This window comes from Corapipo altera, unplaced genomic scaffold (assembly GCF_003945725.1).
Source record: "Corapipo altera isolate COAL_440 unplaced genomic scaffold, ASM394572v1 98, whole genome shotgun sequence".
NCBI classification, from domain to species: domain Eukaryota; kingdom Metazoa; phylum Chordata; class Aves; order Passeriformes; family Pipridae; genus Corapipo; species Corapipo altera.
The window spans coordinates 7,065,725-7,089,548 of record NW_020884914.1 but is presented as its reverse complement, the minus strand read 5'-3'; the positions used below and the strand labels follow the sequence as shown (position 1 = coordinate 7,089,548).

Sequence of the window (23,824 nt, the reverse complement as noted above, 5' to 3'; positions counted from 1 at the left end):
GGGGGTGGAACAAAGTGGGCTTTAAGGTCCCTTCCAACCCAAACCAGTCTGGATTCAATGATTCTGAGTTCTGACACTGAAATGCTGTGTGAGGTTGGGACTGGTCTCTGTCCATGTCCCCCCTGGCCATGACAATCTCTTTTGGCTCTTTCAAGGTGGTTTGGAGAAGGACAGAGGCTCTATTAGGACTGTTACCCACAGAGGTAGCACAGCTTGTAGGGCCAGACCTCCAGCTTTTGGACTTACTGGGCACTTTCAGCCTCATGAAAGGGGACGGATCTCAGAGGTGTTGCCTTTCCAGAGTCTGGGTGAGCTGGGAAGGAGGAGGACTCACCCCAGGCTCTCATGGAATGAAAGGCCAGTGACAGAAGGGGTTCAACTCCCAGCAGCACCCAGAGGTGGGGTGGCCAGGCAGCTGCACATGACTCTGCCTTCACACCACTGGGATAATGCACAGGGACTGTTCGTGCTACCTCTGCCATGCCTGGAACCAGATGCATGCACAGAGAATCACAGAACATGCTGAGCTGGAAGGGACCCACAGGGATCATCCAGTCCAACTCCTGGCCCTCAGAGACACCCCAACAATTCCACCCTGTCTCCCTGAGCTCTGGCAGCCTTGGGGCCATGCCCACTGCCCTGGGGAGCCTGGTTAGTGCCAAACATCCTCTGGGGGAAGAACCTTTTTCTAATACCCAGCTTAACCCTACCCTGACACAGCTTCACCTGTGTCAGAGAGGGTAATCAGACACTGGGATGGGCTGCCCAAGGAAGTGATGGATTTTCTGCCCCTGGAGGTGTTTAAGGTGAGACTGGATGTGGCATCAGTGCCATGGGCTGGTAACCACAGTGGGGTTGGATCAAGGGTTGGACTTGATGATCTCAGAGGTGCTTTCCAACCTGGCTGATTCTATGATTCTATGAGTCTAATAGCTTTAGATTCTTCTGATATTGTGGGACCCAGAACTGCACAGAGGCAGGTGAACATTAAGCTGTCCAGCTTTTAATCTTATTGAATGGCTCTACCTGGTGTACTGAACCCTCCAGGGATCCAACCTTCTCTCAAACTATTTCCATTTTATTTGCTGTGGTTTTGTCTTTGGTTCAGAGAACACACTAGCAGCAGCAGCTACTGAACCTCTCCATGAAGTCTTTGAGGCTTGGGGAAGATGGAGTTCCCAAGAACCTGAGAGACAGACAGCAGTGAACACTGCTGAAAAGTTCACTTACTGAACTTTTCCCAGTCAGAGGAATGCTCCAGACCTTGCTCCATGGACACTAGCAGACTGCCTCTGAATGCATTCCATTAGAAACCATGGCTACAGTTCAGAAATATTTGTTTTGGGGCTCTAATCCTTCCTCCCACCACTCTCATTTATCTTAGTGATGCTAATGCCACACTTCAGACTTTGCATTTTAATCCCAAACAAATATTAGTGTTCTGAGAGTTGGGAGTCCCCATGTGTCCATCTCCACAGTGGCATCCAAGGCCGTTTGGAGGCCTTGACTGCCTTGGCTAAGAATTCTGGGATTCAATCCGGTGGATGCTCTCTGATGTCAGTGAGTCAAAAAGGCCACAGAGCAGCTCCTGGGCCTGGGGAGAAAAGAAGGAAAGGGTTGGGGCAGAGCTGTGAGTTGTGCATGGCAAAGAAACCTCTTTTCAGATGCAGGTTTCTTGTGCAGAGGCTGTTTTCCAGGCTGGATTAATCCCAGCACAGAGATGGCTGGGAAACCTCTGCTAGCTGTGACCACTGGCTGTTCTCAGGAGTCGTGTTTTCAAAGAACAACAAATAGCAACAATATGCAGAGTGCTAAGTGGGAAATCTACTCCCTCCTCCAGCTGCTCTGCCTCTCTTTCCCAAACCTTGCTCTGGAGCAGCTCTGGCATGGCTGCTTCCAAGCTGGAGAAGCCAGGATAGTGCCAAGGGCCCCGGGACAATCCTGCAATCCTGGCTGTGCTAATGAGCACCATGAACCATAAAGCACAAGAGGTGCTGTGCTGACGCCCACCCCACACAGCCCTCGGGGCCCTCCTGCCAGCTCTGCCTCTCCTCACAGCTTTTTAATCTCTGTTATAGACTCCAGCCCCTCTGCTGCTGAGGGGCAGAGTGGCCAAGAGTGGCTGGGATGTGTTTTCCACGTGTCCCTCTGCTCTGGTCCCGGGTTTCAGGTGGTTGCAAGGAGGGAGATGCTGGAGCAGACTTGGGCAGAGCTGAGGGGTTAGTGCTGCCTGCCAGTGGAGGCTCAGCTGCATCCGTGGGCTCTAACTGAGGGGTGACTGTGCAGAGACCGTGTCACCCCCTGCACGTCAGTGACGTCCTGCACCGCCACCGAGGGACGGCCACCTCGGCCTCGCGGGCTCATCCCAGCAACACTCACGGCTGCAGGGAGGGGAAATGGCCAGCCCCAGGACATCCCAGTCCTGAGGCTGAGCACAGCACACCCTGACTACTCTCCTGTTGCTGGAGACATTCCAGTTTGGGCAGGGACATCTGGAGGTCCATGGAAGTTCAACAGCCCCTAATGGTGGCCATGGCTCTGTCACACTTCCAGATGGGAACTGGTCTGTGTGTGCCCAGGATAAGCCTGCACAGCATTTTCAGGGTCACCGTGTAAAAATAAGGAACTTCCAAAGTGTGGATTCGTCTGCTCCTAAGGCAGATGTTTCACACAGGCAGGTCAAGGTGCTCCAGCAGTGCAAGGCTTGCTCACCTCAAGGGCTGCAGAAGCAGGCAGACAACCAGCCCAGGCCCAGATGTCAGCACTGACACAGTCCACATTTGGAAAGCTGATTTCCCATCCTATTGCCTAATCCCAAATCTCACAGGGAGCAAGGATGATGTTCCTTTTCACTTCCATGGCTCAACTCCACCAGTAAAGACTGCAGCTCTGCTCAGACCACGAGGATTTGAAATCCATGTTCGTTTAACCCTCCTGAACTTTGCCAGGTATCAGGATGTTGCTCATTAGCTTCGCCCTGGAAAGCCTGCCTGGCATTTCATAAACTCATTAGCAAGAGATCAGAGGCTCAGACATCATTCCTTGGGCCACCCTTTGAGGTTCAGGTTCCCTGGTGCTCTTGCTCCTCAGATCTCACTCTGATTCCTACACCTACCCCAGATTTGGGAGCCAATGACCCACTGGAAAACAAACCTGATGTTGGTACCCCCAACAAGACCTGCTGAACCTGCCACTGTCCCAGGACTACAGTCCTGGTCTAAACTCTGAGCTGCTGAGAGCAGCCCCTGCTTCCACCAGCCCCGGAGGGATCAGATTCCACATCCCAGGCTGTCAGAAGCAGGGAGAAGGGCTGAGCATATTTGCTTTTTTCTCTTCTCAGCACAGAAGCGCTCTGAGCCTTTTCCTGATTGGCTGATTCCCCGGTGCCGGGAAGCAGAAAGGATTTTATGTCAGGCAGGGATATGTAATGTCCTTTCAAAGCAAATCAGAAGCCAGCCTGGACTTGCTGCCCTGTCACATTCCTTGGCAACAGCCTGGCACCCTGGCAGCAGGCAGCACTGAGCTGTGACAGCCCTGCAGAGCTGTGCAGGCAGAGCTCCCAGGCACTGCAGCGGGAGCAATCCCAGCCACGCTGGGGAGAATCCCACTGAGCCACGGGGAGAGAGGCTGAAGGCAGCAGCTGAGGGACTTTGGGGAAGTTGGGGTACCTTTGACTGTGTTAAAAGAAGGAACACAGACTTCAAAGAGGGCTCTGTGTCTTTTAAGGCTCAGTCCTTAAAGCACTAGTCCTGAAGGCAGCAGCTCTCATGTGTTGTGTGAGGTTACAAGCACAACCTCTCTCTCCTGCTGGGTTTTTTTTGGGGAAGCCAAAGGGATCCAGAGGAGAGGCTTGGGCATTTGCTGTAATTTCTCACTCCCTCCAATTCTTTTATCACAGAATCACAAAATGGCTTGAATTGGAAGGGACATTAAAGACCATCTCATCCCACACTCCCTTCCACCAGGAGTTTATATCTTCTAGTCCCAATTCTTCAGGCACTGCCTCCTCTAGCCAAACCTCTCGTTTGTTTTGTTCTAAACTTTGATGATTACAGCCAGAATTTTGAATGTATTTATGCAGTTTATTCCCATTAGCTGCCCACATGTCTGGAGTTCAGTGTTTCCTTTCTTGGGATGAACTACTGAGAAAATATTCAGCCAACCCATCCCTGGAATGGCTTCGTTTCTCCTCTTGCATTTGGATTTGGGCTTCTGAAACACAACTTCCAGAACACAGGACATGTGCCAGCTTGGCCACAGAGCTGAGTGAACATTTCCTGTCACTAATTTTTGACAAATATCACAGCTATTTGAAATCTTTCCCTGTGAGGGTGGGGAGGCCCTGGCACAGGTTGCCCAGAGAAGTTGTGGCTGCCCCATCCCTGGAAGTGTCCAAGGCCAGGTTGGACAGGGCTTGGAGCAACCTGGGCTGGTGGAAGGTGTCCCTGCCCATGGTGGCAGGGGGTGGAATGAGATGAGCTTTGAGGTCCCTTCCAACCCAAACCATTCTGTGATTCTGTGATATTTTTTAAGTGTTGATTTTTGAGAAAAAATAACCAAATTTCTATGGAAAATATAGATTCTTTATCAATATCTCCAATTATTTTGATTGAAAATTGTGTCACCACTGTAATATGGGAGACAGTTTGACAGGATTTTAGTCCCGTCTTCCCCAGGTTCGGGGCTGCCACAAGACACCACCTCTGTCTCACAGAGCTTATAATTTTCTTCTAAAATTCAACCAATATTGACAAATTTCATCCATCACAGGGGCACAAAGGACACATATCTGTACCATAAACTTCTCTACTTGCCTGATTCTCATTCTGGGGATAAAGGAGATGCTCTGCAGTGTTCAGGATGGACTGCTTCTGCCAGCAGGCACTGGGGGTAAAGAGGAAGGGAAGGCAGTGTTAGTTTGCCCCGTCAGCTGTCAGGGAGTGCAGATGACCCAGCTCTGAGGAGGACTGTGCTCTGTGCCAGCAATTCCAGCCACGGGCATCTGCTACTGAACTGCTTTACACAGCTAAATCCGGGGTTTTACAAAGCTTTGTATAAATGGCTTTGCACTATTAAAATATAAACCTTCAAACTAACAGTTACATAATGGGGTCTCTGGGGCAGACATGTAAGTGTAGACAGTCAGCTCTGTGCAAGGGTCTTGTTCTCCACAAAGATAATCTGGGTGTTTTACATGAAACCCAGGACTTTCTGAGCTGCAGGGACTGCCTCACTAGTCCTTGTTTTGCTCTGTTCCTCCTCAAGCCACACACAAGCTGACCCTAAAACATATTCAAGAGAAATCAAAAGGCATGGTACAAATTTCAAAAGTGCCTTTTAAACTGACTCTGTGCACGCTTGGAGCCTCAGGCTTGAAAATTCTCCAGAGGCTTTGAATGCCACTCCCTGCTCCCTGCCCCCATATCCAGGTATTGTGCTTGGCAACAGTTTTCCTTTCAGTGGTTTTCAACTGCTCTAAGATTTTACACCCCATGTGTTCATTTTTTTTTTTTTTTTATTTCTACACCTCCTACCCCTCCAAAGCTCCCCGGGATGAGCTTCCTATAGGGATAACATCGCTCCCTGCTAACAGCAATTAACACTGGGAAGAATGTTCCGTCAGGAAGAATAACATCCAGCTAAGTTCCTTAACACTTGCCTTCTGTTCTGATTGCATTACATTGTTTAAAGGTAGAAAGGCAGAAAGCCTGGCCTAAACTCTGATTTTATTCTGCTGTAGTGTTTTGGGTGTTTTACCCAAAACCTGCCTCCTGAGTTCAGTACAATGTTAACCAGGTGAGCTCCTAAGTCTGTGCACAACTTATTTAGGTCCTAACAATCTTACAGGCATCTGAAAGTACTTTTTAAATGCATAAAACCATAGAGGAGTAATCACTATGGCACCAGCATCACCTATTAAGGCAGCTAAATCTGGTTTGTCATGCATAAAAAGCAGAGCATGCCTTCCTTCCAGGAGCTGCTTTGAATCCACTGCTGTACATTCTTCCCTCTGCCACCCTGCAGCCAGGAAATGTGGCTGTGAAAACAAGTTGTGGCAGGGAAAATTCAAATGCTTTAAAGTGAGATATCCAGGCAGCCGGATGCTGATAGAACTAGAAAGGTAAGTCTCACACAATTTTTCCTTGTCTCTGGGATAGGATTGTGTCACTTCCTTCTCTGGGTTCTCCCCCTGGTTCCCACTGCTCCCAGGCTGTGCTGCAGCTTCCCCTCACCTCTTCCAAACACTGACTTCACTCTGCCCTATGAGTTAGCCTTGGCACACACCCAGATTCTCCCAGATTCCTCCTCTGGCTCCACTCCTGGCAGGCAACCAAACTCACAGGCTGCTTTTGTGTCCACACCTGCATTGGTTTTGTCCCTCCCTCTGTTCTTCCTGCCCTTTGGTGCAGAAATAATTCCTTCATGGATGCCCAGAAAGCAGCCAGAGTGGGCCCAGCTGCTGGACAATAATCAAGACACACTTAGGAGGGTCTGGATCTGTCTTCAACCCCCCCCAGGGACTGAATGTCTCTCCAGCACTACCAGAGCTGGCTTAGGGAAGCTTTAATAGACTCAGAGCTAGGAGCAGTTACACTGGCAAAGACCACTTTGCTCCTCTCAACACCTGATTCCTCCTTCTTATCAAGGCCCATCTCCGACATCACATCCCAGGCTTCCATGCAGATGGCAACATTCCTCCCCCTGGCACAAAGAAATGTGGCTCAGCTGTGAGTCAAGTCCCAGGGCTGTAAAATAATCCCTCCACCGTGGTGCTTCAGCAGTGCAGCTCAAATTCAGGCCAAAACCTGGGCAGGTCATGGCAGAGAGAGGGAAATAAATACCCAGTGACTTACACGGTACAGAAAGGGCTGATGGAGTTGTCAGTGTAATTAACCTCAGGTGTTATTTAAATTGAAGATGTCTTGGCATGAAGTGTCCTTATGAGGCACTAGTGAAGTCAGGCTGGGTTTTCAAACATATTGGCAAAGCAGATTTTAAGCAATGTCTTGTGAGACAATAAGGCCCTGAGCTCCTGTTGGCTGAAGCTGATCTACCTGAAGATGTGAGCCTCTCTCCTCTCTCTCCCTTCCACAGGCACCACTGATCATGAAGGCAAATATGAGGGTTTTGCATGAAATGGCTGCCTGATCACTGGTTCTGGCACCAGGGTGAGAGGCAGAGTGGATCCTGCCACTTGAAGTGCCTCTTGACAGCCATAACTTATGCACATGTATTGTGCAGTTCAGCAAGGGACTCTGTACAGAGCAGGATGAGAGGTGAAGGCACAGTGAGACTGGCACCTATTCCTGCCCACTTCCTTCTCAGCCCCTGGGCTCCCTGGTAAAGACAGGAGAAGCCATAGGAGGTTTCTCTGGAGGTGCTGCCTTGAGACTGAAGCTAAAAACACATCTAGCCTACAGGAGAGGGAAGTGCTGGGCTGCAGCTGGTCCTGCTAAGCAGCACCCATGACTCTGGGAAAAAAAGAGAGGTAGGGGGCCTTGTACTGGCAACCACTCTCCCAGAACCACCCCAGTGATCTCTGGGGTTCCCAGCAGCTCAATTTTCCCCTGTAAACCAGGAAAAAAAGTGGAAGAAAACACAGCAGAAAGGTCTTGGGGAAGTTGCTCTTTGCCTCCCTTTAGTGCTGTGCCTTGCAGGGTGGAAGGTTTGGGATGTGGCTCCCAAGGGTGTGATTTTAAATGAATGGGAGCAAAAAGTCTATATTTTGCAATTACCTTAAACACATTTTTGAAAACTTACTGCTGAACTTTGTTCCAACCATTCTTCCTAGGTGTGGCCCTGAAACATTTCATCAAAGTATGACAAGTCCAACATACTTTCATCAAAGTATGACAAGTGCCTACAAACATGGATATTCAGCTTTTATCCCCTTGATGCTTGTAAACTCCATTATCCTTGAATACTTATTCCTGCTCCACTGACAGCATCATCTGGAAATCCTCCAGATGGTCCAGCCAAAGTCAGGGCAGTGTTATCAGTGTGGCTCCTGGCCTGCTCCTCACTGAATTTGTCAGAAAACATCCTCCTTGCTTCCTCTGCCAGAGGAACCATGTGCATGAGCTACACATCCCATTGCCAAACACCAGCCCCTGTGCAGGCAAACCTTCCCTCTGGGGAACAGAGGGTTAATTGCCCTGCTAATCACTCCATTTCACTAATCGGTCCCTGCAGAGGGGTTCTGTTTGTTTTTCCAGCCTTATACATCCCCTATCCAACGTTTCTGGTGATTTATTTAAGAGGCTAATTTTGATTTTGCTCTCTGGCATTTCAGTATTTTTTTCATAGCAAACATAAAATCTGCTAAGATATTTCTCCAAGGAATTTTATTGATTCAGCAGGTCTATTCCCAGTGTGAGTCCTTATTTCAGAATCCCCTGTATTCAGGGAACCACGCTGCCAAACCTCACAGACACTCAGGTCCTTAACCAACAACACAGCTTAGTATTTAAGGTCCTGAGTAGAGGACACATGACTTGGAAAGTGTGGGATACTTTGAGGTATTGTGCCCCTCACAACAAGAAAGACACTGAAGGTCTGGAGCATGTCCAGAGAAGGGAATGGAGCTGGGGAAGGGGGTGGAGCACCAGGAGCAGCTGAGGGACCTTCTCACTCTCTCCAACTCCCTGACAGAAGGATGGAGCCAGGTGGGGGTCAGGCTCTGTTCCCAAGGAACAAGGGACAGGAATGAGAGGAAACTGCTTCAAGTTATGTCAGGGAAAGTTTAGGTTGGATATTGGGAAAGTTCCTTCAAGGAAGGGGTGGTCAGGCACTGCAACAGGCTGCCCAGGGCAGTGGTGGAGTCACCATCACTGGAAGTGTTCAAAACACACGTGGATGTGGCACTTGGGGACCTGGCTTAGTGTAGTACATGGTGGTGGTGCTGGGCTGATGTCTGGATTTGATGATCTTAATGGTCTTTTCCAACCTTAGGGATTCCATGATTCAGTGATTAACAAGGTAACTGTGAAGAACAGGTTGCCTTTGAGTGGCACCTGCCCTCATCAGACCTGGAATTACAGAGAAGGAGGTGCCCCTCCTCAGAGCACAAGCTCTGTAGGGGTGTGGGGCAGGGCCATGTCCTCTCTTACCTGTCCAGCAGGGAGCAGAGGCAGGTGACAGCACTGTCCCGCTGTGCTGCCAGCACCAGGCACAGACCATCCTTCAGGAGGGAACACTGCAAGAGAGGCAAAAACAGAGCTTTGGTGCTGCTCTTCACTCAAATGAGTCTAATTCTGGCTGATGAACCGCTGACAGCACCAATAACCACTTGTGTGCTGTGGGAGGGGCTGGAGCCACAAAGCAACAGACTCTTCCAAGTGGAGAGGATCGTGTCTGAGCTGTTATCCAGCTCCTACAGCTCACTGTTATTCCTGCTCCCCTCTCTCAGAGTGAAAATAAGCAGGGGGTGTTATTCAGTCATTACCTCCGCTGGAAGCAGGAATAGGGAGATAAGGTAAATGTTGAGATGTTGTAGCAGAAGCATGCATTACTTGAAGGAACCCACCTCCCTTCCAGCACAGGAAAGCAAAGGCTGTAACATTCACCTTTAGCTCAGCAGTGCCAGATCCTTCTGGAAGCACGCCAGCTCTGCCCAGAGTCATTAATCTCTGACAGGAGGAAGGAGGTATGGCTCTGCCCCACACACAGTGATTCACTTTGTCATTCCTAGAGAGCTGCACATTCCACGTGCAGGGGGATGGATCCTCGGGGGACCCGCGGGAAAAGGAAGCAGTTCTTACAGTAATTGGCTGCTAGATGTAATTGCTGTTCCATATAGATGTGCTTCAAAGGGATGTCAGTTTAAAAAATCACAACCTGAAAAGGTCTTAGCTGCTGTTATTACAGATAACACAACTGAAAAGCTGGAAGCAAAAATGTGTTTTGCAGAGGGGCTGCTGTGGTCTGACAGCCCTTGGGTGGTTGTTGATTTGCTATTGCCACTGCACGTACTTTCCCCCCTGGTTTACCCCATGCTGCTGACAGCACTTCCTTGTACATTCCACCTTGATGCTTTGCCCTGGCAAGGTTCCTGACATGGTGGGCTCTTCCTACACCAAAATGGTCTGGGCCCAATATTTGGCTGCTGTGAAGCAATGCCTGCTCAGCCCAGCAGCACAGCCCGTGCTCCAGCCTCGTGAGCACTTGCACAAGCCCCACACTGGGCTGTAGCCTGAGCTGTCAGCACCCACTAACTGAGAATCCCAAGAATGGCCTGGAGTGGAAGGGACCCTAAAGCTCATCCCATTCCACCCTCCTGCCATGGGCAGGGACACCCTCCACTATCCCAGGTTGCTCCAAGCCCCATCCAGCCCTAGGAATGGGGCAGCCTCAGCTTTTCTGGGCAACCTGTGCCAGGCCCTCACTATCCTCACAGCCAAGAATTCCTTCCAAATATCTCATCTAATCCTGGCGGTGGGAAGACATTCCCCCTTTTCCTGTCCCTCCAAGCCCTTGTAAATTGTCTCTTTCCATTTTCCCTGTAGGCTCCCTTCAGGTCCTAGAAGGCCACAATCAGTCAGCCCAAAGCCTTCTCTTCACCAGACTGAACAATTCCAATTCTCCAGCCTTTCCTCAGAGCAGAGCTGCTCCATCTCTCTGATCACCTTGGTGCCTCCTCTGGACTTGCTCCAACTGGTCCATGTCCTTCCTGTGCTGGAGACCCCAGAGCTGGAAGCAGCTCTGCAGGTGGGAAATCCCTGCCTAGGACTCCAGGGCACAGTCCAAAATATGAAAGAGTTGTTCAGCATTGTAGTAGAGGATTAATGTAGTAGAAAAAGGGAAAGAGAAATTGTATTTATATGGAGAAACAAGTCAGGAGACAGCAGCAGAACATATATAATTGTGCACTGATGGGTGAAGGGAACTGAATGTTCAGTAAATAAATAATGGATGGGCAATTCCCACTAAGGATACACTCACTGTACATCATACAGTGAGTGTACACTCACTGTACTGTACACTCACTGTACATCATACATCACTGTAATGATGTTGAGGTTGGGGTCAGTGAGCCAGCAGGGATACAGGAACACCAGGGAGGGACACTGCCCAAGTTACTCACCAGAGGTGTCAGAGCTCAGAGGCAGTGCTGGAACACTGCTACCAAAGCAAGTTTGCTCAGAGCAAACAGCCAGCTTAGCACAGCAGGGCATTAAAAAGCTCTTCTTTTGGGAAGGAAGCAAAGCCCACCTCCAGCTGTTCCATACCTTTGCTGCCACACTGCCCTTGGCCCTGCTGAGTGTCCTGGAGATGCAGAGAGCCTGTGGCATGTCCAGCACGGTGAGACGAGCTCCGGTCACCACGAAACCTCTGCCAAGAAGCTCATCCAGCAGGTCCACATAAGGTGGGGGCTCTGAACCCCGCAGGATTATCCCAGGCAACACAAGGCAAGTGGTTTGGCAGCGGGTATCCAGCAATGGCTGACCTGATGGGAGAAGATGAAAACACTTATTTGGTATTTCCCCCCCTCTAAGTGATTCTTCCCCGCCACAGACATGGAAGTGGGATGTTGGAGGCACTCAGGTGTTGTGATGTGGTTTGGGATGCTCGTCCCAAGCTGCTGGACTGCTGCTGTCTTTGTGTCCCTATCTGGAGAGCACAAGACAGCAGAACTGACCCCATTTCAGGAGTCAGACAAGGACAACTTCTGCTTTGCTACTGGAGATACGGTTCCATTTCATTTTTTTCCATGCAAAGAAATCTGTTAATCCAGCTGCTTTTATAATCCCTAATGTAATTTTGCTCAACATACGTAAGACTTAATGTATTTCATATTTTCCTCATGATAAATCTGTCTGTCCATTAGGCAGCAGCTCTGTGATAATTATTTGCTGGAAGGAGGTTTCCTTGTGTGCAAGAGCTTCCTCTAGTGTTCGAGATGAGCCCAGAACGTGAGTGATGTGTCTGCCTTGCTGGAGGCACTTACTATATCCTGCCTGACAGTTCAGGGATCACGAGGACTTGCTTTTCCAGGACAGTAACTCTTTGAAATACATTTTCTGAGACACAAAAACATCAAGGCTGTACACTGGTTTCCTTTTTGCTCTGCTTAGACATCTTCAAAGCAGAGATCCTCATGCAGCAAGAAATTAAGGGCACATATTTTGAGATTTGATTCCAACACTGGGCTGTGCAAAGCCTGCAGAATACCTCTGCTCTCTCCACAAGCTATTTTGTTTATTTTATTTTATGCAATCTCTTATAAAAATCAGGAAGTGCTTCAGTCACAGCAGACCTGTGCTACAGGCCCAGTTCTTTCCCCTTGTGCAGTAAGATAATGGGAGAAATACCAAGTAACAAATACCTTGGGAAAAATCCTCCTTCAGAGACCCCCCACCCAAAGTGACAGCTCTGCTGTCCTGAGGGCAGAGGCCTTGACTTACCACCCCTTCCCTGCACTTCCACAGGTGCTGCCTCATGCACCTCCTGGTATGGGACCAGTGCCCCAAAGTCCTGTGTCAGGAAGGGTTTAAGGAGAGATGTGATGGTCTGTAATTCTGTAGCATTTTTGTCATACTCCTCTCTCAGTCTACAACAATCCTGTGGTTCCACTGCTGCTATTGATGACCACAGTGATCAGGTGCAGCACAGAACCATTTTCTGAGCTGCCCACATCAGTCACACCAGAACTCAAGCTACAGGAATGAGAATGAGCTGGTTCCAAACGATTCTATTCCCCAGTGAACACCACAGGGATGCTTTACTTGATCACTGCTTGTTTGTAAAGGCTTGGGATCAATCCACAACATCCCAACATGGCAGCATCCCCCTGTGTTAGTGACACCTCGTGACCTGAAGGATGCTGTATCCCAGCTGTGTTTACATTTGTCCATCAAGTCAAATCAACAGAAAAGGCCCAGAGAAGCTGCTGCATCCAAGGGAACTGACAGCCTTGCTGAGGCTTCAGCTCCACATCAAAGTCAGTCTGGCAATAGCTGGGAGTCATTTTGAGCTGGCAGCTGCTCAGCAGCAGTAGGAACTGAATGAGCTCTCAGTCCAGTTCCTGAGAGTTAGATGGCTGTGCTGCCAGCAGCGCTCCCTGCATCCACTCACAGAACAGACTGCCTCACCACCACCCAGCCCTCCCATGTCCTGGTGTCCTTCCTCTCCCAGGGAGGCTTTGAATGGACACACAAACCACTGTGGCCAAAGTGGTGTGAGACACCTTGTAAAAGTTCAGGAGAGGAACATGTGCTGTTGCATCCACCAGCTGTGTTGACAGTGCTTGTTCTGCTGCTGCTGTTAAGGTCAACTCCATATTTAACCCTGAAAGCACTGGCAGTGCAGAGGCCCAGCAGGTAAACAGTTAAATGGCTGCACTCCCCTGGAGCTGTTCTTTGCAGCTCAGAGCTGTCTCTCCCTTCTGAAGGGACATCAATACCAAATCTTGCTGCCACCAGATGGTTTGTCTTGCTGTCCAATTAATCAATAGCAGTCCCAATCTGTATCGGGAGTTACATTTCCTTACCAGGACTGCATAGCTGCTCAGAGCCCAGAACACTGGGTTTTCTTCCTGGCTCCCAGTTTAGGATCTTGTGCTCCTTGCTGACTTCCAGACTGAATATGGGGTCACGTTTCAGGTTATAAATCTGCAGGAGGGAAGGGAGGGAGAGAGAAACAAGTCACATGAACGCAGCTCCCTAATCAGGAGGGCTAACACTTCTGAAGGATTGATTCAGGCAAGCTGTGAAGCTTTTGTTGCTGTTGTGTACTTCTGTAATTGCCAGCCCAGAAAACACCTGCTTGTCTGCAGATACAAGAACATTTTGCATGCATTTTTCTTCTTAATTGTGGCTTAATTCAATACAGGATCTTGTCATCCTTTTGAAAGTCCTGTATCCAGACATCTTTCTAAGGTCTCTGCTCCCAGCTTTTCCAGGCCAGAAACTCAAAATCTGTGAGGCTGGCAGCTTTATCCAGTGGATAAGTAAAGCTGGGGTATAGCAGCTCCTTCCTGTCTCTGAATGAACTGGCACATCCAAGTGTTCAGCAGAGCCACAATGCCCTGGGCTGAGCTGCACAGGGACAGCAGCCACATTAGTGAAGCCTATTACAGCTGTGGCCAGCAGCATCCAGCTCCAGAGCTAATCTCTTTGGACTAACTCAACTGGGTCACCTCTGAGCCACAGCAAGGCTCAAACATTTCCATCACTCCATTGAGCATAACCAAATCATTATTCCATCATCAGCCATCCCACCTCAGCTCCACTCCAGAACGACACAAAGCTGGTAAAAAATCAGCCCCTGGGTCAGGGATAATGCTGCCATCCCTGCTGAAAGCAAATATCCCCCTTCCAAAGCAATGTTGACCATGTGGCAACTTTGCTCCTGAAACCCTGAGCCCTCCTGAATTTCCAGCCCAGGGTTCTGAACAAACAGATCTGAACCAGCTCTCCTCCACCAGCTCTCTGGGTCAATGCAGAGGGAGCACAGTGTGGTAGGAACATCCACAGGAGAAGGAAAACTCAGCAGCTGGTAAAACACATCAAAAGCACATTATCTAAAACATAATAGGAAAGAAGTCATGGGACAGCAAGGCCAAAGCCACTGCTCTGACACAGCAGGATAAACCCCAGGAAAGGGCAGATCCTACCTCTTCTTCCTCCAGTGTCTGACACTTGGCACAGCACAGCCCTTCTGGGAAAAACAGCTTCATATCCCGGACAGCCATTTGATAGGATTTGGAGCCTGAGAGATAAATAAAATGAGCAGATTCTCTCAGGCTTTGAATTAAACATTTTCTCTAGACTCACACTCATCTTTTGGAGAGATTGATGATGTGCAACTTACTGAAGTAATTGCTTTAAAGGCCAGCTGTTCTGTACAGTAATAGCAAACGTTTAAAACCATTATATTTAGAATAGTTTCATCGCCTCCTTGGTATTTTGATTCTGTCCTATTATCACTCAGCAGCTTCTTCATGTAAACAAGACTCCTGTTTCCTAAGAGTATAGTCAAGGGAATCGTGTTACGGAGCCTGTGAAGCCCTTCAATACCAGCTCTAAATCCCATTGTTGTTCCTTTGCTTCTGGATCACATCAGGCTGATCTTACTGAAGGAAAAGAGCTACTAGTTAGTAAAATAAATGTACTTAGTAACTATAATGCAGGTCCTAAATAGGCTGGGGGGCTCCAACTGACCACAGAAATCAGAATTAGCATGAGGCATTGCTAATGGCAGTGTATCTTCTGTTCACCTGGGGAAAAAAAAAATGGGAATTGAGACTAGAACAGGTACAGAGAAATGATGTGAGGATGGTGGAAGGAATGGAGAACCATCTGAAGAGTTAAAGCTAAAAGACCTTGGCTTGTTTGACCCAATATGACCCAAAGCTGAGAAGCAATTTGATTTCTGATAAACACTCCAGGGGTAGAAAAGGTCAGAGGCATAAAAAGAACTACTTAAAATAAAGTCCAGATAATGGCAGGAGAACAAATGGGCACAAACTGTATGTGACTATATTTAAGTTTGAAAATGTAAGAAGATTTTTAGCTATCAGAGCAGAGAAGCTGCAGACAACCAGACAAGTGGGGTGGATGCTTATGAAAGGGAATGTGTGATGGGGTTGTCTGTGAGGGAATTAACTGATCTCAGTGACTTGAGAGGTCTCTCCAGGCTTAGCAGCTGGATATTTCCCTATAAAGCATCAGCGTTATAAAGCACTACTCAGGATGTGTTGAGATTCGTGGGTGGAAAATATTAGAGAGGGAAAAGCTATTTCTGTGTAACTGGAGTCCACATAGTTTGTCAATGTGCTGGCACAGATCCATACTCCTGGGATACAAATACACAAATATCCTCTGAAATATTCCCACCTTTGAGGCTACCCAGGAAAGAATCCCATCTGAGAGCACTGTTTGAGCTTCATAATTCCAGCTTTGTATGGCCAGAGCCCTTAACACAGCACTTTACAATCCTAAGGTTGTATAAGTCTCCTGTGTTTGAGCTGTGCTGGATCCTTTATGTACCTGCCATGTCTAAATCACTGATGCCATTAGAGGACACAAATGCTCCCAAAGTGAGCAACAGTAAAACTCTTGCTTTGCTCAAGGTATAACCCACTGTAAGGTTCATACACCTAAGAGCTCCTTGGATGCAAGGAAAAGCAATGTACAATGACTTTCCAGGCTCCAGAAGAGATGAAAGTAAGGCAGGTTTAACTCTGCAGCTGAGCCTCAGACTATTAAAGCTGTATTACTGCACTACCTGGTTCAATGGTCTCCCTGGAACCCAGTCTTCATATTAATTGAATTTCCCCAGTCACTTTGGGAGGAAACAGTGAGAGTTTGCTCTGCTTCAGGCATTAACTAAAGTTCTTCCTCGGCTGGAGCAAAACTGAGAAAGCTTAGTATTCCCTCCTAGGAAAGGAAGATGGTCTTACAGTCCCCCACATTACTCATGGAAAGCTCTTCCTGCTTAACTTGTAGGTAAATGTTCCACCTGTATTGAAGGACAAACTCTTGGAGGTACAAGGGTTTAGGAACACTCCCTTCCTTATGGACAGACACCTCCTTGGCAGAGCAGCTGGGTCAGACTCAGTTAGCTACAGCTACATCCATTTTCCTGGAATGTGTGCCAGGATGGCTTTGTACACAATGCACATAGTCTGGTCTGAGAGCAGGTGGGGGCCAGCTCAGCTCTGTGCTCAGCCCAGACTTCAAAGGTGACTTCAAGTCCCAGCCCAGGGATCTGAGGGGAATCCCAAAGCAGAATATCCGAGGGCTTCTCAAAAACAGTGAGCTACCTGTGACTCCCAACCTAATAGGGTGAGACTCAGCCTCTCTAATCAATATAAAGTCATCTTTCACTGAGTTATGCTGGGCATGCTCCAACTGTAGCAGGTGTCTGAAGTTTGGGGTATATAGCACCCATTCTTAGTCATGACTGAGGAGTTCTCAGTCTCAAGGCAACGTGGATACACAATCCATTAACCTTAAGGGCAAAAGAAGCAGGGGCCAATAATGTAAAAGTATTGGCGAAAGAGCCCTGACCACTCTTTTTGTGTAGGTACATCCTGCTCTTCAGTCACTCCCACAGATGAGATCCTATGGGATCATGGTGAGAGAGCTCTCTTGGCTCAGTCTTGGTCCTCAAGATTCCAGTCTCATAAAAGAAGGTTCTGGATCAAGGGTTTGGTTCTCTTCCCCACACTGTACATGGTAGTACTTCATTACCTACCAGTTTTCAACAGACCAGTTGATATGGATGAAAAGAGTGAGTGATTTCACAGCACAGAATACAATAGAAAGAGCCAAATAATCCAAGGAAAGTTCTGGGACTTGAGGGCATACAGTGCCTACAGCTCACCTGGGTTTAAAGAAATTATTGCTTTATTATTTTTATATTTGTTTAACTACATAGAGCACAAGCAGGTTCACACTGAGACAGTGATTTAACCCTTACAATTTTTGGAATAACATCCTTCTCTCCTTGTGGCAATACCCTTTGTTCTCTACAGGCCACTCTCTCCAGGGGTGATTCCCATTTTCTCATCCTTCACACACACACAGTGCAACATCCCAGTCCTTCCCTGCTGGCAGATGAGCTGTGATGGTTCAGCACTCTGAGGGTGCTGACTGTGTGCTCTGCTCAGTGCCAGCTGGAAAGAGCCTCTCCCAATGGAAAACAGCTGAGTTTACCTGCTTTCCTCAGTCAGAGAAATTCTTAATCACCTCTGTATTGGTCCTTAATGTTTTGAGATGTTACAGAGACTCGGTATCTTGGAGTCTTTAATTCCTCTGTGAAATCTGGTGGGAGTGGGCCAATGGGTTATGGAGACATCAGGAGGACACACACAAGCAGAGAAGACAGATGGGTTCTTGGGGGTAATTACAAAATAACCAAGCCAAAAGTACAAAATGACCAAGCAGGAAAGAGATCAAAGGAAATCTGTTATGATGGAACACAGATCTAGGGCTGTTCTGGGAAGAAACCTTTCTGAAATATATCCTCTAGGAGATTATTTTATAGTTGGAGACACACTCAGCTCAGCCACCAAGAAAACAGTGAAAGCTTTCTAGGGAATAATGGTCTTCACTGCCTGCCAAGGCTGGATCGGTAGTGACAATGCAGGAGGGAACAGTACATTTTTTATTTGCCATTTGCATATCTGAGTCTTTGGCCTTTTCTTTTACAAAAACCTACCATAAAATCCATTGTGGACTGTGCTGGTGCCATACTGAGCCCTCCAGAGGCAGGGATCTACTGCTTGGGCTAGTTTAGGATCCTCTGGCCCCAGGAGATCCACCAGCTTCTTCACAGCATTTGGCCTCTGCAGACACAGCACGAGAGCAGTGCCTGAGGTGAGGTAGGTACAGTGAGCTTCTAAAGCAGCAGGATCCTGAAAAGAAAGATCAGAGATGGGACAGTTATAAGGAACAGTGTTGGAAAGCACTGGGTATATCTCAGCTTTCCTTTGGCTAGGAAAAGTTGGAAGTAAGCAGATCTGCCACTGCTCCTTGCTTTGTGTCCTCTTTAAGACACATGCTAGTGGTCTCTGAAGGCAGAGTTTCAAAATATACACCACAGACAAGCAGGACTTGTCAGATCCACCAGGTTACAGAAGGTCTAATTCCTTAGGTGTGAAGGAACTCACATGGATCAGGTGGGAGCACGAACACGGGCAGTATCACCAGGGTCACAATTGCCCTGGGATAAAAAGCCACATGTAATTGTTCAGTCAATATAAAATGATGGATTACAAATAGCAGACCTTTTCTTTTTGTGTTCATGAAAGGCAAGACACCCCCCCCCCACACACACACATATCCTGCTGCCAGGGCCGAGGTTCTCCTGGAAGATGGTAGAATTCCAGACACTAGGACCAGGACCACAGAGATTAAAAGCAGGAGGGTCAGAAGAGGGCCTGCAAGAAAACCATTTGCCCTCCTGGCTTTGCCACTGATGCTGTGATTTTACAGTGCTTTTTCTTGCATCCAAAATTTCTTTGCTTCATAGCAAATTTCTCTACTTTTGCTTCTTTTCCAAGCATGGTCAGTTCAGCCCGTGACCACTCCTGAGCAAAGCTGTTCCTCTTGTAGCTGTGCTGGTCACAACACCCTGGGAATCTTATTTTGCCTAAGGATAAGTGGAAATGCCAACTAGCAACCACTGTACTGGTGAGAGGAATCTGCTTTGAGTGCAGAGACAGACATAATGATGGAAAGGCAGTGAGTGCCTGGGGCACTTGCCATGGGCAGCAGAGAGCTCATGGCCTTGCTGACGGCTTTAATCAAGGAAAACCTTGGAAAACCAGGCTTGTTGCAGATGTCTGGGCTGAACACAAGATCAGGGTGCCCAAAGCAGCTGCAGCCTCCCTCCTCCTGCCTCTTCATCTGAGTAAAGTGGCAGGAGCTGCTTCCCTGCACCCCACGGTGTGACAGCCAGCACTGGATCTTCTCCACACGTTACAAACAAGGGCGTTTCCAGCTCCCTGCCTGAACCAACTCATGGTTATTTACTTTTTTTGCTAATTTTGGAGGAAATAAAAACAGGAGGGGAATTTGATTCAGCTGAATCACGTCATTCACAGAGGTTTTAATTCCTCTATTTTTTAATCTTCTAAAAGCACCAGAGGACAGCAATTCTCTAGATAAAACATTTCTGAAAGCAAATCCTACCATTTCATTTAAAAATATGGAGATAAAACACTTCAAGGCCTCTTTTGCTCCTCCATCACGTGAAACCATTCACTGACTTTGACCCAAATCTTCTCACACTCGCCTTCCTCCTAAACTGAATCTCTGAGAATTAGGTTATAAATTGAAAACCATGAGCTCAAGCCTCATATTCTCCTCTCTATTTGCAAAGGCAAAATGATCCATGAGAAAGCCCTCCTGTTCTTAAATTGCTGAGTTATGTAAGGGATTGTATGTGGTGTTTGTCAGTCCTCCTGCCCATGGGCAAAGGGTCGTATCTCCAGTGACAAGAGCTCTGTTTGGATGAGGATAAAGAATTTCAGCATGGCATAGTGTGCTGCAGAATTGTGACATTCATTCAGCTCTGCATAATACAAAATAATCCCTTCATGCTTGAAAATTTTGTTAGTTAAAAAGAAATGTGTATAATTCACTTTTCTGTTGGTTTTCTCTTTGGGGGATGAAAAACAGTGATAATTTTCATGAAAACTTTCAAAAAGACTGATGTGACATTTCAGCATTCATCTATGGCAGGAACAACTGCAAAGAAAACATTCAGTTTCTGTTAGACCAGAATAAATGAAAGTTATGTTGCTCCAGAGCTTCTTAACAGTGATTTTAGATCTACATAACAAAACTCTTCTCTCTGTTTCCTGTCTTTGAGTTCTTCCCCAGCAAATCCAGGCACTTGGAGTTAAAGACGATGTTGTTTCTAATTGTTAGTGAGTCCAGGCGACCCTTTCCTTCTGATACAGCTCCTCAATCCACTCCAGATCCCATTAGCCCAGTGCTGTCTTTATTCCCATCCTTTTTTTCTCCATCCTCCTTTATTTCCATCATGCTGTCTCCAAGCTGTGTCCTTGTGGATCCCCGAGCAGCTGTGGAGAGGTTGCACATGTGCAGCTGCCTTGAATTCAGTGAGCAATTTTGTTGAGAGGAAGTTCCAGCTGTGCACTGGCTCGGGAGGATAACGGGATTAACAAACAGCAAAATTATCCTTCTGCCTTTACTGCTGGAATCACAAGATAGGGTTGGAGAGAATCGTTGAGTATTGAGTCCAGTGACCTGCTACTGCAGGCAATCAGATCAGGTAATCCCCCAAAGCAGGATCAGGTCCCACTGTAAAAATCAGGCTAAAACTGCCAATCTCCACAGGGCTGGATCTGCTGGATAAGCACTGAAAGGAGATCCAGCCTCCAAGGGCAGAATTCCTCCTGGGAGCCGGCGCTTCTCACTGTCTGAACACCATCAGGTCGTGCCAAAAAACTGGGAAGACAATGTCAGCTCTATTTACCTGACCTTTGTTTTTTATAAGCGTTCTTAAACTTCAGATAAAACACATTGTTGTGGCTCCTGTGACTCGATAACCTCGTGGAAGAACGGAGCAATCCATTATTTATCACATGCCAAAGGCCACGCGCTGCTCCGGAGCTCAGTGTTAGTATTTAAGTTGAAAAAGCAATCACGTAGCTGAGATCAGGCTGCTGAGGATATTTGTCAAGTGCATGTAAATAATACATTAGAAAGAAAAAGGAGATGTGAGGTAGTCTGGCTTCAGTGAATAAAACCCAAATTTGCTCACAAAAACTATGTACACACAACAAACCGGCACATCACAGAGCACTTGGGAGTTTTCCAGAGGTGGATTTTGGATGAGGCTCCAGGTGAGGCAATAAAAGCCATGGAGAAAATTTCTAGAAGGGGCAGAAACACTGGCTCCATCTTCTTCAACAGGACATCTCATCATCACTGGTCTCATCCATACATATAAGTATCTCCAAGGGGTGTCAGAGGATGGTGCCAGACTCTTTTCAGTGGTGCTCAGAGACAAGACAAGGAGCAATGGCCATAAATAAAACACAAGCAGTTCCACCTCAACATAAGGAAGAACTTCTTTCCATGGCAGGTGGCAGAGCACTGGAACAGCTGCCCAGGGAGGGTGTGGAGTCTCCCTCTCTGGAGACATTCCAAACCTCCCTGTGTCACCTGCTCCAGATGACCCTGCTGAGCAGGAGGGTTGGATTATCCCTAGATATCCCTTCCAACCTCAGCTATTCTGGGATTCTGGGACATGTTAAATTCAGCAATTTCCACCCACATGAAGAGCCTCATTTTAAAGCCAGCATTGTATTCTGTTGTGCTGTAAACTGAGGAGCAGATCAACACTGATATTGCTCCCATCCAAACGCTGTGTAGGAAATTCAGCTGGAAAACCAGCCCTGCTCCCACAGCTGCCATTGTGCTACTTACCAGCTGGATTTTCCAAATAACCCAGGCCCTGGAGCCTGCTGAGGCTTTCTGAAAATCTTCCTACTTATCCTGGGAGCTCAGCCTTTCCCAGCCCTCACCAGTGAAAGACTTTCTGACATGTTCTAAGAACGAGAAGGAGCCCCTGGACAGCAGAAAGCATTTCCTACTGTCAGTTCCCCCTTGCCAAAGGCACACTATTTCTCTGCTTTCCCTTTCAAAACCTGCTCTTTTTGCCATGAACAAAAACCCAATAATCTGTAATTTTTACACTCATTAGTTACCAGCTCTTCAAGAAAACTAAATCAATGCTCAACAGCTGCTCTGGTGTGTTGGAGAACTCCAAACCCAAGATATTTTTCATGAAACAACCTCTCCTCACATTTACCCCACAAGTATATGCATTATTTTCTGAGGATATTTGGACTTTTTAAGACATTTTCTGTTTCAGATGATCAAAAAAGCATTTTGTATTTAGCATTTTGTATTTGCTTTTGTATTAAAAAACATATTGGGAAGCACATCCCCATCCACAGCAACAGCAACTATAACCCTCTTACCAGTATAAATATTTAAAAATCAGATGCTTGTGCTCACTGCTATCACACAAAAGGTATTAATTGTTCCATAACACTGCCCTGGCACATTCTTGTTTTCTTCTGGAAGCCTCTATCAAGAATTTCTTGGAGACAATGTTATAAACTTTCCCAACTTAACCCAACAACAGTATCAATTACAAAGGTTTGTTTTCTCTAAAGTTAATTGGTTACATGTCTTCATGAAAGCAATCAAATAACACAGATTTTCTTTTTCCCTCAAGGAAATTTAAAAAAAAAATAATAATCTAACTCCTCTCAAATGCCCAGTGTTCAGCTTCCAGGCTTCATAATATCTGAACACTCAGGATATGTTGAGGACAAAAATAATTTCTAATACTATAAAGAGCAGAAACGTATCTATTTTTAGGTAATTAACACCCATAATGCCCCAAAACTCAAGAAGCCTTTTTATTGTCTTTTAGACCTCAGCAATGACAATTTTCTCTCTTTGCAGGCCATTTTTACAGAGCTGCTCACAGGCTCCTGGAACTCAGGAGCTGTGTCTCTGATGTAATCTAAGGTAACAGCACTCCAGAGATCCATATTCCCTGACAATGCAATGAGTGTTTCCCAGGTTTAAACACATGGAATAAAACCAGGCACACGTGCAGGTATGTGCCCTACCTGGAATGACCCTGAGGAAGGAGGAGAAGACACCTGTTTGGCAGGTAAAGAGTCAGCCCTGTACAGATTCCTGGGAGGTCTGTATTCCCCATAACCTCCACAGTTTCATCTGGGAGAAACCAGGTCTGCTTCTTTATGGCATGTGATAAAAGGAACCCTGAGCATGTCAGCTCTCTGTGCTGATAAGGTGCAGATCTGATTGTTCTGTACAGCTCAATTCCAAAACACCTCCGAAATCCCGGGTGGGAACTGCTGCCTTTTCCAGGAATGGGTTATTCACCACTTGACATATTTCCCCACTCTAAAGCTCAGCAGAGCCACGGATCTACCAGATTCTGAACCAACCTGTTTCACTTCAGAAGGAAGGAGTCCCAGAGCAGTGGCTGGTTCCAGGTCTACGTGTTTCATTCCAACCAGGGTGAATTTTTCCAGGTCTAGGTTTCTGAGGATCCTTGCAAGATTCTGGCTCCAGACCCTGGGTTTGATGAGCAGCACCGTGCAGAGGACCTGGGCTCCTGGAACAAACACACAGCAGGAGTTGTTTACTAGCCTGGATGGACCTCTGGAGATGAGGTTTATGGAAAAGCTGGCATGAAGTTCATAAAAATCTGAACAAAACAGGTCCATAAAACGCCCTGTGCATCAAGGATTATTTATTTATTTATTTATTTATTTATTTATTTATTTATTTATTTA

General features: G+C 47.2%; 1 protein-coding gene across 1 annotated transcript in view; it reads right to left on the bottom strand.

Annotated features, from left to right (window-relative positions):
- Nucleotides 1-1,396: 1,396 nt before the first annotated feature.
- CUNH16orf71 (chromosome unknown C16orf71 homolog) overlaps nt 1,397-23,824 on the bottom strand; it is a 94,700-nt gene continuing 72,272 nt past the window's right edge. The window contains exons 26-33 of the mRNA XM_027654892.1: nt 23,474-23,643; nt 18,166-18,361; nt 14,615-14,709; nt 13,490-13,610; nt 11,229-11,446; nt 9,111-9,196; nt 4,815-4,884; nt 1,397-1,594 (exon numbers count right to left, since the gene is read on the bottom strand). Of these exons, the coding sequence (XP_027510693.1) occupies nt 1,517-1,594; nt 4,815-4,884; nt 9,111-9,196; nt 11,229-11,446; nt 13,490-13,610; nt 14,615-14,709; nt 18,166-18,361; nt 23,474-23,643 (1,034 nt within the window). The 3' untranslated portion in view covers nt 1,397-1,516. The remainder of the gene's footprint in view (nt 1,595-4,814; nt 4,885-9,110; nt 9,197-11,228; nt 11,447-13,489; nt 13,611-14,614; nt 14,710-18,165; nt 18,362-23,473; nt 23,644-23,824) is intronic.